Raw genomic sequence first — 17,876 nt, 5'->3', positions numbered from 1 at the left:
TGTGGAACAAATGAAAGCAAAAGCTGGCAAGTCCCCATGTGTAGACTGAAGCACTTTAGGTGTGAACATAGAGCTCTCTGAAGCTTGGCTAGTGACTTCCGTTATTAAGACTGCCATCAGAACTCTATAGAAGTTAAATCTAGTGATGAGAACTCAAGTGATTTACCTGTTTGTGTGAACTGGCTCTAAATGATGTTATTACAGAGTATTTGATCCAATCACATACCAAATATATACAGAATGGATGACCTTTAAGGACAGGGAGAGTACTATCCTGTTGCTTCTGCTCAATCTCTCAGTGGATTTTGATACTATCAACCATGGTATCCTTCTGGACCATTCAATGCATGTTAGAAGCACTATTTATAGGCATTCTGCTCCTACCTACAGACCTGGCTTCACAGAGTAGCACTGGATGACCTGCTTTGGCCCCCAGGTAATTATGCTGTGGGGTGCCACAGGATGCCATCTTCCAAACAATGCTGTTTGGCAGCAGTCATTAGGGGAATTAGAGAACAGTGCCATTCAGTATGCTGATGACGCACAGCTCTACTTCTCTGTAACATCTGAATCAGGTGAGCCCCATGCAAGCTCTAGATCAGTGCCTAGATGCAGTGATGGGCTGGATGAGGCCAATAAACTGAGACTGAATCCTAGCAAGTCTGAGACCCTGTGGGTAAACAGTAACTGGATCTGGATGATGGGTCAGCCACCTGCTTTGGACACGGGGTGGCACTCTGTGTGAAGGGGATACTTTACACATAGTCTAGGGATACTTCTTGATCCATCATTGCCGCTCTGAGGCTCAATCAACCTCACTGGCCGGAAGTGTCTTCTCCAGCTTTGGCTAATAAGCCAGCTATGGCCATTCCTGGACAGGGATAGCTGGGCACATGGTCCAGACATTAGCAACCTCAAGACTGAATTACTGCAACATGCTCTATGTAAAGCTGCCCTTAAACTGTCCAGAAGCTGCAGCTGGTACAGAATGCAGCACACAGGTTGCTTATCAGAGCGACCTGCCACCAACATATAATACCCCTGCTGAAAGAGCTGCAAGGGCTGCCAATATGCTACAGGCCAAGGTTTTGTTGTTGGTATACAAAGCCCTACACAACTTAAGAACAGGCTATCGCAAAGACTACCTTCTTCCTTATAGACCTGCCAGGTCATTGTGGTCATCTGATGAGGCCCTCCGAGTAGTGCCGCACACACCTGAAGTCCACTCTGCAGTAACACAGAGCAGGGCTTTTAGTGTTGCGACACCCACTCTGTGGAATATGCTCCCTGTTACATCACACACGCGTTGTCAACCTTGAGTATGATGCATGATATGGACTTTCTCTAGCATTCCTATGTTAGTGACCTAGCCACATTTTATCAGTCACTTTGTTAGAGTAATCTTGAACTGCATTTATAATATTTTTGTTTGTATTGCTGGTTACATATTGCTTTGAAGTTTTCATAGATTAGGCTGTCTATAAATACTGCAAATAAATACAAAAATAATAAATAGGAATATAGGAAGCTGTCTTATACTGAGTCAGACCATTGGGCCATCTAGCTCAGTACTGTCCCATCAATGACTGACTGTGGCTCTTCAGGGTTTCAAGCAAAAGTGTCTCCCAGCGCTACCTAGAGATCCCAGGGATTGAACTTGGGACCTTCCCCATGCAAGACAGATGCTCTACCACTGAGCTATGGCCCTTCCCATAGATCTCAAACCATTGTGGAAAAACTACACATTATTTTCGTTGAATATATAAAAATCTAAGCTCAAACACACAGAGGACACAGAAAAAATATCAAGCATTAGGGAGTCTTACTTGCTGATATCCATTTCTGACATCTTTCACAGTAATAAGACATCTCTTCTGTCCAGGATGCATCCCCTTCATCACTATTTATAGAGTCCCCACTCTGATCGTGACTCAAATCCACTGATGCCTGATCTTCAGATTCTACTATGAGGAGAGTTTCTCCTTCCACTTCCCCTTCTTCCAGCCCTTCTGAAGGTGATGTCCTTGTTGCTTCATCATCATGACGGCTCATCATCTTGCTCATGTACATACTATTAGCCATTGTGGCTTGATAGTTGCTTGTATTATGTCCTCTCTTCCAATTTAAAGCACCAGTAAAATAAAGACTATCCCAACAAATATGAAGACATTAAAGTTACTGAAATGAAAAGGAAGATGCCAACTCTTCCCCTTTACTGCTGGGATTCTTTTCCTATTAGCATTTTGCTTCTTTCCATTTCAAGTTGTTTGGTCAAAGCAACCTGTTCCTCCAAAAGGCGAAGATTTTCTTGTTTACGGTTCTGCCTCTCAAGGTCTCTCAATACTCCTTCGTGCAGCCTCTGAAAAAGACATGTATCATCATATTATGTTATCTGTCTCTGATATTCTAATGTTGAAAAACTAGAGAAAATGCAGGGGTATTGCTACAGGAAATTAAGGCCAACCATGAAACAACTTACAAAGCAATCATAATGTGCAAAAATTACTCTGGAGTTTTTGCTAACTGCAAGAATTATATGCCCTCATTTAAATACCATCAAGAATAAGCCATCTGTAAATCATACAGAAAAAGATAATTATCCAAGGTTCATTATCTCAGAGGCATTCAACTTAGAATTGAATTGAAACTTTATTTTTACCCCGCCCTTTTTCCAAACTGGAACTCAGGGCAGCTTACACATAGAACTACATGTAGTTAAAAACATAGAAAAACATACAATTAAAATACAATTAAACTATGCACAACCTTAAAACCGTAAAAGGCACTTAAAAATCTAAAAACAATTTAAAATAATACAAATAATAATATAAAACAATAAAGCAAGCCTTGTAAAGCCCAATCCTAAACACCTTCTATCCCAAAAGCCTGTTGGAATAAAAAAGTCTTTACTTGCCGACGGAAGGGTGGCAAGGAGGGGGCCATTCGTGCCTCCCTAGGAAGGGAGTTCCAGAACCTAGAAGCAGCCACCGAGAAGGCCCTATCTCGCGTCCCCACCAATCGCACTTGCGAGGGTGTTGGGACTGAGAGAAGGGCCTCTCCTGAAGATCCCAGGGCCCGGGTAGGCTCGTATAGGGAGATACGGTCTGACAAATAGCCTGGATCAGGGCCGTATAGGGCTTTAAAGGTCAAAACCAGCACTTTGAATTGTGACCGGAAACAAACTGGCAGCCAGTGGAGCTGTTGTAACAAGGGAGTTGTATGGTCCCTGTAACCAGCCCCTGTTAATACTCTGGCTGACAGTTTAAGTTTCCGAACAGTCTTCAAAGGCAGCCCCACGTAGAGCGTGTTACAGTAGTCTAAACGGGATGTAACTAAGGCATGCATCACCATAGTCAAATCAGGCATTTTCAGGAACGGGTGCAGCTGGCGCACTAGTCTTAACTGGGCAAAGGCACTCCTGGGCCACGGCCAAGACCTGGGCCTCCAAGTTCAGAGCTGAGTCCAGGAGCACACCCAAACTGCGAACCTGTGTCTTCAGGGGGAGCGTAACCCCATCCAGCACAGGCTGAATCCCTATTCCCTGATCTGCCCTTCGACTGACCAGGAGCACCTCTGTCTTGTCTGGATTTAGTTTCAATTTGTTCGCCCTCATCCAGTCCATCACTACTATGGCAACATGCAACTATATGAAAAATTGAAGCGTAAAATGCTGGGGAATATTATTGTTACAATATGAAGAGGGGACCCAGAAGAAGGAATGGCTGAAATAGGGGAGGGACAATGTAGCAGCAGATGCCATCCCTCTTCCTGTGCAAGACATCGCATACCTCTGTTCATTTTTGCCCCTTTTCCTTTCTGTCTATCTTTTCCAGCTCCTATAACCTTTTTGAGATGAACGTATCAAGCTGCTTCATACCAAGTCAGTTCAGTGATCCATCTAGCTCAGTGCAGGCAGCAGCTCTCCAAGATCTTTCTCAGGGGTCATATCATGCTTTTTACAAGCACTTCTACTGAAAAATGCTGGGGATTGAAACGGAGACCTTATGCTCAAAAAGGCTGCACTCTACCACTGAGGTATGGCCACTCAGTTGGAGGTGGCCAAAGCAGGCAGACATTGCTCAAAGTATAAAACAGGGATGGAGAACATGAGGCTCTCCAGATGTTGTTTGATTCCAACTCCCTTCAATCCTAGCCAGCATGGTCAATGGTCAGGGATGATGGGAGCTGGAGTCCAACAATAACTGGAGGGGGCCAGGTTCCTTACCCCTGATGCAAACACTTGATTTATTCTGGATTATTGTAACATTCTATTTATTAATATAACAATTATAAATAAACTAACAGTGTGGTCACCTGCTGAATAATAATGATTCATTCACCACCACAGTTTGGGGTGAGCTGGACTTGATTTATTTACCAGGAGCAGAAGCTGCTATTTGCATGTCACAAGCTGCAGTTTGTTCAATTCACTTCTAAAAAGCTTTGCATATAGTTCTTGGCACTTGTGGAGAGTGACTCAAATAAGAATTCCAGGTCACAAACTGGACAATCTCTTTGTCTCTTTAACAGCTTTTTCCACCATGCTCCTACCAATCCCTGTCCCCTCCTGCTTGCTGAAGGAAATTTAACTCTCTTATTGCTTCATAGCAAGTACTAGGGTGGGCAGGAGAAGGAATGGATGCATTCTCTTTTGCAGGACTCTGCAGGAAGGCTCTCTGAGCAACCACTGATTCAATTTTTTCCACGGTATCATTTACTGTAGTCAAAAGCAAATTTCTAAATACTAGCAGAGCAGCCATGTGAATCAAACCTAACAGCTGAGGTCAGCATGGGTGAAACTCATATGACTGCTTGCCACATTGTGGCCACTTTAAAACTCACCTCATGCAGACTCTTAATTTTGGATGACTACAGGTTACAGGTTTACCAAGTCTTATTATACCATGGTGTGTGCATAACATCTGGCTAAGTGGCAAGGAGAATTTCCTACCTCCACCTTTCCATACTTCTGATCTGAAATCTGGGGGAAATTCTCCTGATTTCTCAACAATATGCTACACACAGCCAGCTTACTCATTAGTTACATAAACACAATTGCAAAATTCCTCTTCAGTAAAATGGTCATCTGTATTCACCCTGATAATACAGTCCCTGGCACAGACACTCCGCTCCAATAGCAAAGTCAAAACCAATTTAGTTAACCACTTGCACCATAACAAATGCACATGACAGAACAATAAAAACTTGGGTGGACATCCCCATTTGCTGTATGGAATCTGGCAGGAAGCCATCTTGTTAAATAGCCACAATTACGCTGTCTAAGTGTTACCCTAAAAATATAAACTGGGTATGTAATCATAGCTTTTTGAAGAATACTAGATTATCCATTTCACAAAGAGTACAGGAAACCCATTTATTTCCGGTTGAACATAACTTCAGCATTTTACCACCCAGCAGTATGTCTCCTTTCATTCAAAGAATATCGATATGATGCTTACATATAGTTTTGAGATAAACATTTTGTTCACACAAGAAGCTGACAAATACCATTATGAAGGTGAAGTTACCAATATTTGCTAACTGCTAAAGCAAAACAGGATGAGAAGAAAAAAACTAACTACATACTCTGCCCTGAAAAGAAAACATTTTCACTGCTGAAAGGCTTCTGCACATCGCAAAGAAAAAAATTAACAACTCTTCTTCCATGTATCACATTTTCGGATGCAGATGGCTAAGCTAATAAATCAGCCATCAATTCTATGGGAACTGGAGATGGATCTACATTTTTCTGAATGTAATTTATATCTGAACAATAGCACTAAAACTGTGGTTTTTGTGGATTTCATACTTCAACTGAGTCAAGTCCAATACAATACAAAAGTATTTGAAACTTTGGTAGAGTTTCAATAAATGCTACTAACTTTTAGACTTTACAAAGCATCAACTTGATGCCTGACAGCTATCTGGAGAAATCTCTGAAGGAAGAGAAAATGAAAAGAGAAAACTGGTCAACCCATTGAGCTTGTAAAACTAGATGGAGAAAGTCCTTTACCTGTTCAAATGGATAGGTTTGGGCATTTCTCAAGAAATTAAGTTACTACAGATGGGGATACTTGGCTCAGCCATACTACATATGAGAAGGATCTTGGAATTGTCGTTGATCACAAGCTGAATATGAGCCAACAGTGTGATGTGGTTGCAAAAAAGGCAAATGCTGTAATAGGCTGCATTAACAGAAGTATAGTTTCCAAATTACGTGAAGTACTTGTTCCCTCTATTCCGCGCTGGTTAGGCCTCACCTTGATTACTGTATTCAGTTCTGGACACCACACTTTAAGAAGGATGCAGACAAACTGGAACAGGTTCAGAGGAAGGCAACAAGGATGATCAGGGGACTGGAAATGAAGCCCTGTGAAGAGAGACTGAAAGAACTGGGCATGTATAGCCTTAAGAAGAGAAGGCTGAGGGGAGATATGATAGTACTCTTCAAATACTTCAAATACAAAGGTTGTCACACAGAGGAGAACCAGGATCTCTTCTTGATCATCCCAGAGTGCAAGACACAGAATAATGGGCTCAAGGTACAGGAAGCCAGATTTCGGTTGAACATCAGAAACAACATCCTAACTGTTAGAGCAGTACAACAATAGAACCAATCATCTAGAGAGGTGGTGGGCTCTTGTTCACTAGAGGAATTCAAGAGGCAGCTGGACAGCCACCTGTCAGGTATGCTTTAAGTTGGATTCCTACATTAAGCAGGGAATTGAACTCGATGGCCTTATAGGCCCCTTCCAACTCTACTATTCTGATTCTATGTCACCCAAAGAACACTTTTGTGTCCAAGCAAGAGATTTAAATTTAAACACTGAGTTAAGTACAATTGTAAGTGAAGGTCGTGAGAACAAAGTACCTACCATAATTACTAATCATGACATTTGAGAATTTAGTCACCTGACTTGTCCCTACAGAAAAAGAAGATAGCCATCTGATCATCCACCTACTTGATGCAGTATTATCAGGTTTCATATATGCCAGGTGTTGTGATACAGATGTGTTTGTCCTCTGATACTTGTTTCCCCCATTTGGGGGGAAAATTACTCTGAGGTTGGGATGAAGGTTTAGGTTTTTAAAAAGGCATGATTTGTTCCCCTATATACTGTAAATAGGAAACTGCAATATCTCAAAACAAGTCCACATCCTAACAGGATGTGACAACACCAGCAATGACAGGATCAAACTGGCTGCACTGACAGCATCAGAGAAATTATTTGCCAGCTTTGTTGAAGATTATCTGAGTGAATTTTACGGGGGAAAAGCAGAGGACTACCTCATAAAAATCCTGCATTCAGGACTGCCTCCAGTGGGGATAGCTTGCTGTACGGTCAGACAGGATATGACACCTCACCTCAAAAAGGATATTGTAGAGTTGGAAAAGGTTCAGAAAAGGACAACCAAAATGATCAACGGGATGGGGCGACTCCCCTATGAGGAAAATTTGCAGGATTTGAGGCTTTTTAGTTTAGAGAGAAAGCGAGTAAGAGGTGACATGATAGAAGTGTATAAAATTATTCATGAAATGAAGCAAGTGGATAGAGAAAAGTTTTTCTCCCTATCTCACAACACTAGAACTCATGGACATCCAATGAAGCTGAATGTTGGAAGATTCAGGATAGACAAAAGAAAGTACTTCTTCACATAGAGCGTAATTGTGTGAATTCACTCCCACAAAAGGCAGTGATGGCCACCACCTCGGATGGTTTTAAAGGAGGATTAGACAAATTCATGGAGGATAAGGCTATCAACGGCTACTAGCCATGATGGCTATGCTCTGTCTCCGTAGTCTGTATGTTTCCAGATACCAGTGCTGGAAACTGCAGGAGGGGAGAGTGCTCTTGCACTCAGGTTCTGTTTGCAGGTTTCCCATGGGTAACTGGTTGGCCACTGTGAGAACAGAATGCTAGACTACATAGGCCATTGGCCTGATCCAGCAGGCATGATGTAGGTAGTTAATCCTGTGTGTGAGAGAGAGAGTGTAAAGTACTTTCTTCTTTCATTGCTCCTGCCCACTTACCAACTATTAACATTAATGCTATAAGGTAAAGGCCCTCCTGATTGGAATCTGACATATTTTCTATGGGAGTTTCCATCCCCCACACCCCCAGAAATCCAATCTAGTGAGGAAGAGAGAGGGCAAGGCTTCATTTCTCTGCAGCATATTGAAGCATTGCTCATCAACAACTGAGTCTCAGATTACATGTGGAGGTTTATTAAGGGAAATTCACGGATGTGTTCAGTTTATCACAGCAACACCGTGGGGGGTGGAGAGAATGGAAGGATTAATCTTTTCCTTGTTGGCTGTTTTTGCAATGAAAATTGCCTCCCCAACTATTTTCTCACCCACAGGGGGAAAACAAGTGGCCTCCTATTGGCAGGAACAGGTTAGCCTCTCTCACGCATTCAAAATTACAATACAGGGCTGTCCTAATTTACGCTAAACCTCTAGTGATGCATACAACCGCAATGTAGGTAGAAGTAGGGCTGCGATTGGTTCAGATTTCCAGCAAGAACAAAAAAGCAGCCTACACAAAGATACTCATCAGGCTGCAATAAAGATAAAGTAAATCTATTTGAAATTGCATCTCAAGGACCCTCCCAGCCTAAAGCCTTGTGATTCAATAGCTAGCACGCAGACAAGTTGCACGGTTAGATTTAAAGGCTCAAAAACGACTTTTTCAGCACACAAAAAGTCCATAAACTCCCCTCTTTACCGGTGCCTTTTGCCGACCAGGTAGGGTTGAACGAGCCGCAGCCTCATAATTTTAGTTACACCTGAATTCTGAATTTCTCCATTGTTTTCATGGGTACCTGCCACTTCCGTCCCAGAGGACGGGAAAAAATGGCTTCCAAAGTTAACCCGGAAGCCAGGCACCGTGCTTATTAGAAGTCTAACGAACTACAATTACCTCTCCGAGTCGTTTTTGCTGGATGTGGACACCAGCGACGATTCCGCCCGAGAACAGAACGGAGACTCCTAGAACCACCTTAGAGGTCGTCGACATATCACAACAGCAATTTAGCCTCCTAAGGGAGAGCGCTGCAGAGCACTGCCAACAAGTCTAAGAGAGCGTGCGCGTCCGTGCTCGCTCCTCTTCTGCGCATGCTTAATAATTTAGCTCGCTGTTGTCCCGATTTCCTATTTTTTTTGGAATCTGTGTTTTACACTACTAGAGAAATAAAAATGCCTCGCATCTAATTTGACTAAAATGGCTAGAATTTAGGAATTAGGGTTAATTAGAATTACTTTTGCAGTAATCTGTGGTTTGCTTTCTACGGGATAATTTTTGCTGGAAATCGAAAATAGCTACTGACTGCTGGTTGGAGAAAGCGATATAACGTCCACTGCAACATTTAGACACCCTGGTTGTTGTTCAAAAGGCTGACGTATTAGAAATGTCTAAGTATTTATTAAAACTAGATTGCTCCGCTGGGGCTTCTTAAACTAGTGCCTGCCCTCTTTTTCCATGCCACGCCACCTCACCGCGGCGATATGAAGATAGTTAAGAAGAACTATTTGCATTTGCAGGACAATGTTTAAATATTTAAAAAATTAAAATAACATTTTCCCTCTAAAATTTAGCCGTGAGTGTGAGATTGGGAGTTCTTTGCTTAATCCATTGCGGGAGCCGATCAAATATGCGCTAAAATTGGGTTCCTCTGAGCAATTTTCACTCTTACTCTGATGAGAGAGAAATGACATCAAAAGACGGGCATGAATAATCTAGTTTTTGAAAAAAGAACTATATAGGTATAGACTGACTTCACACTTTCCAGCTTCTTTCATTTGGAATTACGTTTCACTTTACTAGAAGCAAAAGTACTATATATTTGTATAGTCCCCCAAAGACTCCTGGGAACTGTAGTTTATCCCTCACAGAGGATTCTTTGGGGAAAATGTGCTTTGAATGTATTTTAATTGTATGGTGAGTACACAGCCTGGAAGGGCCCTTCCAGACATCCTTTTTATTGCACATTCATAATGATTTGTGCTCATTATGCTGTTGGGGCAGACACACTGCTTCATTTCCAGTCAGTGCAATCCCATACTTTTAATACCACAAATGTTCTAGTTTGGTTCCCCCCCTACTTTTAGCCCCTCCGGACAGCAATAATGTAGTAGCATTAGGGCAGCATCCAGAACAAACTAAAACAGAATCAATCCACCACTAATGCACTGTTATTGCACCAAGAATATGTTGCAGAATACACCTACAGTAAAACATCCATCTGACAGGGTCCTAGAATACAAGGAACCTTCTCCAACACTGTTTGCATAAATGCCATTTGTTGGGAGTTTGGTGTATGGAACCTATCCTTTATATTTGACCTTCCACTGTTCCTTTTAAATATATGTATGTGCACACACACACCATCTTCATCTCATTCTGTATGAATAATGTTAATATTTAGTTGTTCGCTTACCATCACTGCAATTCCCCGTGCTTTAGAGGTGCCTGCTGCTAGAAATGTTTTGCAATCCAGGGTTCTGGCAGTAATGGCTGCAATTCTTTAGACTTTTTTTGTGAACTGCCAGTAAAAAGACGTATGTGTAAAGGAATACATATGTTGTTGTTGTTATGTGCCTTCAAGTCGATTACGACTTATGGCGACCCTATGAATCAGCGACCTCCAAGAGCATCTGTCATGAACCACTCTGTTCAGATCTTGTAAGTTCAGGTCTGTGGCTTCCTTTATGGGATCAATCCATCTCTTATTTGGCCTTCCTCTTTTTCTACTCCCTTCTGTTTTTCCCAGCATTATTGTCTTATCTAATGATACAATGATGTCTTCTCATGATGTGTCCAAAGTATGATAACCTCAGTTTCATCATTTTAGCTTCAAGTGATAGTTCTGGTTTAATTTGATATAACACCCAATTATTTGTCTTTTTCGCAGTCCATGGTATGCGCAAAGCTCTCCTCCAGCACCACATTTCAAATGAGTTGATTTTTCTCTTATCTGCCTTTTTCACTGTCCAACTTTCACATCCATACATAGAGATTGGGAATACCATGGTCTGAATGATCCTGACTTTGGTGTTCAGTGATACATCTTTGCATTTGAGGATCTTTTCCAGTTCTCTCACAGCTGCCCTACCCAGTCCTAGCCTTCTTCTGATTTCTTGACTATTGTCTCCATTTGGGTTAATGACTGTGCCAAGGTATTGATAATCCTTGACAAGTTCAATGTCCTCATGGTCAACTGTAAAGTTACATAAATCTTCTGTTGTCATTACTTTGGTCTTCTTGACGTTCAGCTGTAGTCCTGCTTTTATGCTTTCCTCTTTAACTTTCATCAGCATTCGTTTCAAATCATTACTGGTTTCTGCTAAGAGTATGGTATCGTCTGCATATCTTAAATTATTGATGTTTCTCCCTCCAATTTTCACACCTCCTTCATCTTGGTCCAATCCCGCTTTCCGTATGATATGTTCTGCGTACAGATTAAACAAATAGGGTGATAAAATACACCCCTGTCTCACACCTTTTCCGATGGGGAACCAATCGATTTTCCATGTTCTGTCCTTACAGTAGCCTCTTGTCCAGAGTATAGGTTGCGCATCAGGACAATCAGATGCTGTGGCACCCCCATTCCTTTTAAGGCATTCCATAGTTTTTCATGATCTACACAGTCAAAGACTTTGCTGTAGTCTATAAAACACAGGGTGATTTTCTTCTGAAATTCCTTGCTCCGTTCCATTATCCAACATATGTTTGCAATATGATCTCTGGTGCCTCTTCCCTTTCTAAATCCAGCTTGAACGTCTGGCATTTCTCGCTCCATATATGGTAAGAGCCTTTGTTGTAGAATCTTGAGCATTACTTTCCTTGCATGGGATATTAAGGCAATAGTTCGGTAATTACTGCATTCTCTGGGATCCCCTTTCTTTGGAAGTGGGATATATATCGAACGCTTCCAGTCTGTGGGCCATTGTTTAGTTTTCCATATTTCTTGACAAATTCTTGTCAAAATTTGGACAGATTCAGTCTCAGTAGCTTGTAGCAACTCTATTGGTATGCCGTCTATTCCTGGTGATTTGTTTCTTCCAAGAATTTTAAGAGCAGCTTTCACCTCACATTCTAAAATTTCTGGTTCTTCATCATATGGTTCCTCCATGAATGAATCTGTCATCCTGGCATCTCTTTTATAGAGTTCTTCAGCGTATTGCTTCCATCTTCCTTTTATTTCATCTCAGTCAGTCAGTGTGTTCCCCTGTTGATTATTCAGCATCCCTACTTGTGGTTTAAATTTCCCTTTCATTTCTCTAATCTTTTGGAATAGGGCTCTTGTTCTTCCCATTTTGTTGTCCTTTTCTATTTCTATACAATAACTATTGTAATAGTTTTCTTACGTATTAGGGTTAGAATAGGCTTCTACAATTTTCTTCTTCTATTTCTATCCAGTAACCATTGTTATAGTTCTCTTCGTCCCTACGTACTAGTCGCTGTATTGTTGCATTTAGGGTTCTAACCGTGTTTCTGTCTCCTTTTGCTTTTGTTTTCCTTCTCTCTTTAACCATTTTAGAGTTTCTTCAGTCATCCATTGAGGTCTTGCTCTCTTTTTAACAAGAGGTATTGTCTTTTTGCATTCTTCCCTGATCATGAGTCTGACTTCAGTCCATAGTTCTTCTGGTTCTCTGTCAACTAAGTTTAAAGCCTCAACCCGTTCCTTATTTGATCTTTATATGCTTCTGGGATGTTATTTAAATTGTATTTTGGCATTATGAGTGCTTTGTTGTTCTTCTTTAGCTTTACTCTGATTTTCGATACAATCAGTTCATGATCTGTACCGCAGTCTGCTCCTGGTCTTGTTTTTGCAGAAAGTATGGAACTTCTCCATCTTCTGTTTCCAATTATATAATCAATTTGATTCCTATATTGATCATCTTGTGATGTCCACGTGTACAGTCGTCTTTTTGGTTGCTCAAAAACTGTGTTGGCAAGAAACAAATCATTGGCTTCACAGAATTTAATAAGTCATTCTCCTGCTTCATTTCTATCTCCTAAGCCCCATTTCCCCACAATTCCTAGTTCTTCTCTGTTCCCTACTTTTGCATTCCAGTCCCCCATGATTATCATCATATCTTGTTTTGGTGTGTGATCAATTTCCTCCTGTACTTCTGCGTAAAATCTCTCCAATTCCTCTTCTTCTGCGTTTGATGTTGGAGCGTAGACTTGGATGATGGTTATGTTAATAGGTTTCCCATTTAATCTCATTGATATCACTCGCTCAGACCTTGCATTGTAGCTCCTAATTGCTTTTGCTACATCACTTCTCGCTATTAAAGCAACCCCATTTCTTCTTGATTTCTCATTTCCTACATAAAATATTTTGTAGTTGCCTGATTGAAAATCTCCCATTCCAGTCCATTTTAATTCACTCACGCCAAGTATTTTAATGTTGATATGCTCCATTTCATGCTTGACAATTTCTAACTTTCCCTGGTTCATGCTTCTCACATTCCATGTTCCTACTGTGTGCGTCGTACAACTCCGGATTCTCCTTTCCCATCTGTGCACATCAGCCTGTGGACTTCCTTTCGGCTTTGACCCAGCTGCGTCATTAGTCACAGCGCTACTCGTACTTGTCCTTTGTTCTTCCCCAGTAGCTCGGTGAGTGCCTTCTGACCTGGGGGTCTCATCTTCCAGCACTATCTCGTGTTGCATTTTGGATACTCTGTTCATAGGGTTTTCGTGGTAAGAGGTATTCAGAGGTGGTTTACCATTGCCTTCCTCTGAGTTTGGATGCATCTTAGTCTGGTGTCTCATCTTTGACCATTCCGCCATGGGTGCCCCTGCTAGGAGTCTAGCCTTTTGGTCTAGACTCCTGACGGCATTGCTGTCAGCTTCTTCAACACTCTCAAACCCCCTCACCACGTTAAGGTGTGCATCCTAAAGGGGGAAAGGAATACATATAACATATAACTATATGTAATTAGACCAAAATACCAGTCAATTAGAAGAATGAAAATATGTATTAGAAATGTGTTTATTATGCTTTAGTTCTATTAGTACCCTTTTACACTTAATTGGAGTACTTAATTCCTCGACATTTAATGATACAATTTTAATTGCCAAAGATGGCATAAAAATTTAATAACTTATGAAGGTCCATAGGGGATCACTTCAGGCCAAAGGGCTCCTAACAGCATGGTCCCTTTAAGTAGGTCCCAGTCAGGGCCGGCACCAGAGGGCAGCCGGGTCAGGCCCTAGCCGAGGGCCCCTGTGGCCCAGAGGGACCCCTGAAGGGTCCCTCCTTAGGGTAGGAGGATAGCACTTCCATTCAGTGATCTGTGGCAGCGTCGGCTCCTGACCCTGCAGTGGATCACAGAGACCTCCCAGGCACCCCCCCATACAGACCACACAGGCCCACAATGCCCACACGCACACCCTGCCTACCTCTCCCATTGTGGTGAATGCTGTGTGCGCTGTGCATGCATACCTGCCATGAACCAAGATGGCAGCCGAGGCTTCCCTAAGAGGCTAATGCCCCTGTCGCCATCTTGGTTCATGGCAGACATGTGCATGTAAATGTAAACCAACAAAGCAGCATATCATCAGAAAAATCTGGGAACAAAGTGAGCTTGATTAAATTGTCAGTAATGTTGTTGTTGTTGTTATGTGCCTCCAAGTTGACTACGACATATGGCGACCCTATGAATCAGTGACCTCCAAGAGCATCTGTCATGAAACACCCTGTTCAGATCTTGTAAGTTCAGGTCTGTGGCTTCCTTTATGGAATCAATCCATCTCTTGTTTGGCCTTCCTCTTTTTCTACTTCCTTCTGTTTTTCCCAGCATTATTGTCTTATCTAATGATACAATGATGTCTTCTCATTATGTGTCCAAAGTATGATAACCTCAGTTTCATCATTTTCGCTTCTAGTGATAGTTCTGGTTTAATTTGATCTAACACCCAATTATTTGTATTTTTTGCAGTCCATGGTATCCGCAAAGCTCTCCTCCAGCACCACATTTCAAATGCGTTGATTTTTCTCTTATCAGCTTTTTTCACTGTCCATCATCTTTGCATTTGAGGACCTTTTCTAGTTCTCTCACAGCTGCCCTCCCCAGTCCTAGCCTTCTTCTGCTTTCTTGACTATTGTCTCCATTTTGGTTAATGATTGGGCCAAGATATTGATAATCCTTGAGAAGTTCAGTGTCCTCATTGTCAACTGTAAGGTTGCATAAATCTTCTGTAGTCATTACTTTAGTCTTTTTGACATTAATTGATGCTTCATGTGTTGGGGAAGAGCTGTAGCTCAGTGGTAGAACATCTGCCTTGCATGCAGAGGGTCCCAAGTTTATTATTATTATTTATTAGACTTTTATACCGCCTGACTAGCAATAGCTCTCTGGGCGGTGAACACAAGAAATACAATAAAATACACAATATGATACAACAAAGACATATAAAAATAAAACAATCTAAAATAAATTACAACAAATTTAAAATTAAGTTAGCTTAAATTAAAATTAAATTAAAATTAAAATTAAAATGAGAATGCCTCGGAAAAGAGGAAGGTTTTAACTTGACGCCGAAAGGATAACAATGTTGGCGCCAAGCACACCTCCTCGGAGAGACTGTTCCAGAGTTCGGGGGCCACCACTGAGAAGGCCCTAGCTCTTGTCATCACCCTCCGGGCCTCTCTGTGAGTCGGAACCCGGAGGAGGGCCTTCGTAGTAGAACGTAGTGAACGGGCCGGTTCGTATCGGGAGAGGCGTTCTGACAGGTATCATGGTCCCGCGCCGTATAGGGCTTTATAGGTTAATACCAACACTTTGAATCTGGCCCGGAAGCATATTGGTAGCCAGTGCAGGCGCACCAGAACAGGTGTTATGTGCTCGGACCGCTTGGTCCTTGTTAACAATCTGGCCGCCGCATTTTGCACTAGCTGTAGCTTCCGAACTGTCTTCAAAGGCAGCCCTACGTAGAGCGCATTGCAGTAATCCAAACGCGAGGCTACCAGAGCATGTACAACTGATGTAAGGTCCTCCTTGCTCAAATAGGGACGTAGCTGGGCTACCAACCGAAGTTGGTAGAACGCATTCTGGGCCACCGAGGCTACTTGAGCCTCAAGTGAAAGGGAAGAGTCTAAGAAGACTCCCAGACTACGAACCTGCTCCTTTAGGGGGAGTGTAACCCCATCCAGGACAGGGTATATATCCACCATCCGATCAGAGAAACCATCCACCAACAGCAGTCTTGTCAGGATTCAGCCTCAGTTTGTTAGCTCTCATCCAGTCCATTATCGCGGCCAGGCAACGGTTCAACACATCGACAGCTTCACCTGAAGAGGATGAAAAGGAGAAGTAGAGCTGCGTGTCATCAGCATACTGATGACAATGCACTCCAAAACTCCTGATGACCGCACCGAATGGCTTCATGTAGATGTTGAAAAGCATGGGAGACAAAACCGACCCCTGCGGGACCCCACATTGGAGAGCCCACGGTGTCGAACAATGTTCCCCAAGCACTACCTTCTGGAGACGGCCCGCCAAGTAGGAGCGGAACCACTGCCAAGCAGTACCTCCAACTCCCAACTCTGCGAGCCTCTCCAGAAGGATACCATGGTCGATGGTATCAAAAGCCGCTGAGAGATCAAGGAGAATCAACAGAGTTACACTCCCTCTGTCCCTCTCCCAACATAGGTCATCAAACAGGGCGACCAAGGCCGTCTCAGTGCCAAAACCGGGCCTAAAACCCGATTGAAATGGATCTAGATAATCAGTTTCATCCAAGAGCGCCTGGAGCTGGCCAGCAACCACTCGTTCCAAGATCTTGCCCAGGAATGGAACATTCGCTACCGGTCTGTAGCTGTTGAAATTTTCTGGGTCCAAGGAAGGTTTTTTCAGAAGTGGTCTCACCACTGCCTTTTTCAGACAGCCAGGGACCACTCCCTCTCGTAAAGAGGCATTTATCACTTCCTTGGCCCAGTTCAATCCTCAGGTAGGGCTGGGAGAGATTCCCTCCCTGAAATCCTGGAGAGCTGCTGCTGGTCAGTGTAGACAATACTGAGCTCGATAGACAATTGCTCTGATTCAGTATAAGGCAGTATCCTATGTTCCTATGGTGGTATGGACTACGTTGTGCTGTGAAGAACATGATTTAGCTGAAAAAAAAAGTATAGCTAGGGATGGAAAATAGAAGGAAAAAATGTTATTACTATATGAAATTAATTTATTTCATTATATATGTGAGATTATGTATGTGAGATTAATTTATTTCATTATAGAAAATATTATTTTCCTTCTTTTACTAGTTAATAATTTTTTTTCATTTCCATTTAAAAAAAAAAAGGCCTAGCCAACTCTGGACCAAATTGCCTGAAAGACTGGCTTTCCCTCCAAGGGCATTAAAATCAACAAATGGAACCCAATTAGTCTTGATGATTACCAGCTTATTGTAATGTGGAGGCTGGCTTTTTCACGGGCAGCACTAGCTTTATAGAATGCACTCTCTACCTGGAATATGCCCTACTGGCATTCTGCTGGTTTTTTGAAAATGCTCCTGTTTACACAGGAATTCCCTTGATCTCTCAACCTTACTGCCCAGTGGTAATTACTATATTGTTTTAATGTATATTCTAATTATGGGTATTTATGTATTAATATTTATGTAACTGTTTTCTATATTAATGTAAGCCACTTAGAAGCCTATTTTGACATTAAGCAGAATATGAATTAATTTATAATGATACTATTAACGTGTGATGGGGGGTCACATGAATTTTATTTTATGCATTCTTAATGGCCAGAACAAAAATGTTGTGTCTTCATGATGTGCCAGAAACTTGCTGGTACGCTCAGGATCATCATTTTATGTATGCCAGCATGAATTCTGGCTAGGAAGCTGGGC

General features: G+C 42.1%; 2 protein-coding genes across 4 annotated transcripts in view; both read right to left on the bottom strand.

The window, feature by feature from the left end:
- KAT14 (lysine acetyltransferase 14) overlaps positions 1-2,095 on the bottom strand; it is a 52,428-nt gene extending 50,333 nt beyond the window's left edge. For both annotated transcript variants that reach the window (XM_061585787.1, XM_061585798.1), the window contains exon 1: positions 1,827-2,095. In XM_061585787.1, coding sequence (XP_061441771.1) covers positions 1,827-2,082 — 256 coding nt within the window. In that variant the 5' untranslated portion in view covers positions 2,083-2,095. The remainder of the gene's footprint in view (positions 1-1,826) is intronic.
- A 108-nt stretch (positions 2,096-2,203) lies between these two features.
- On the bottom strand, positions 2,204-9,538 carry LOC133364908 (protein PET117 homolog, mitochondrial). Of its 2 annotated transcripts, XM_061585928.1 has the most exons (3): positions 8,925-9,538; positions 6,261-6,383; positions 2,204-2,359 (listed from the first exon to the last, which is right to left on the bottom strand). In XM_061585928.1, exons 1-3 carry the CDS (start codon positions 9,018-9,020, stop codon positions 2,213-2,215), a joined length of 366 nt encoding a protein of 121 aa, XP_061441912.1. In that variant the 5' UTR covers positions 9,021-9,538; the 3' UTR covers positions 2,204-2,212. The 2 variants fall into 2 exon arrangements, with proteins under 2 accessions (XP_061441912.1, XP_061441921.1); XM_061585937.1 differs by lacking the exon at positions 6,261-6,383 and having other exon boundaries at positions 8,925-9,147.
- Between the last annotated feature and the right edge of the window lie 8,338 nt (positions 9,539-17,876).

The sequence above is a fragment of the Rhineura floridana genome, chromosome 1 (genome assembly GCF_030035675.1).
Source record: "Rhineura floridana isolate rRhiFlo1 chromosome 1, rRhiFlo1.hap2, whole genome shotgun sequence".
Classification (NCBI taxonomy): Eukaryota; Metazoa; Chordata; class Lepidosauria; order Squamata; family Rhineuridae; genus Rhineura; species Rhineura floridana.
This window is presented reverse-complemented; position numbering and strand designations above follow the sequence as displayed.

What these genes read in the sequence shown, in the direction of transcription:
- LOC133364908 (XM_061585928.1), bottom strand. Translation starts at nt 9,020, where the DNA reads ATGTCGACGACCTCTAAGGTGGTTCTAGGAGTCTCCGTTCTGTTCTCG. An exon ending in AGCAAAAACGACTCGGAGAG is followed by an intron (nt 6,384 to 8,924) that starts GTAATTGTAGTT and finishes CAGTTCTTTCAG; the next exon opens with TCTCTCTTCACAGGGCTTCA. An exon ending in AACTGAATACAGTAATCAAG is followed by an intron (nt 2,360 to 6,260) that starts GTGAGGCCTAAC and finishes TGTCTTTTTCAG; the next exon opens with AGGCTGCACGAAGGAGTATT.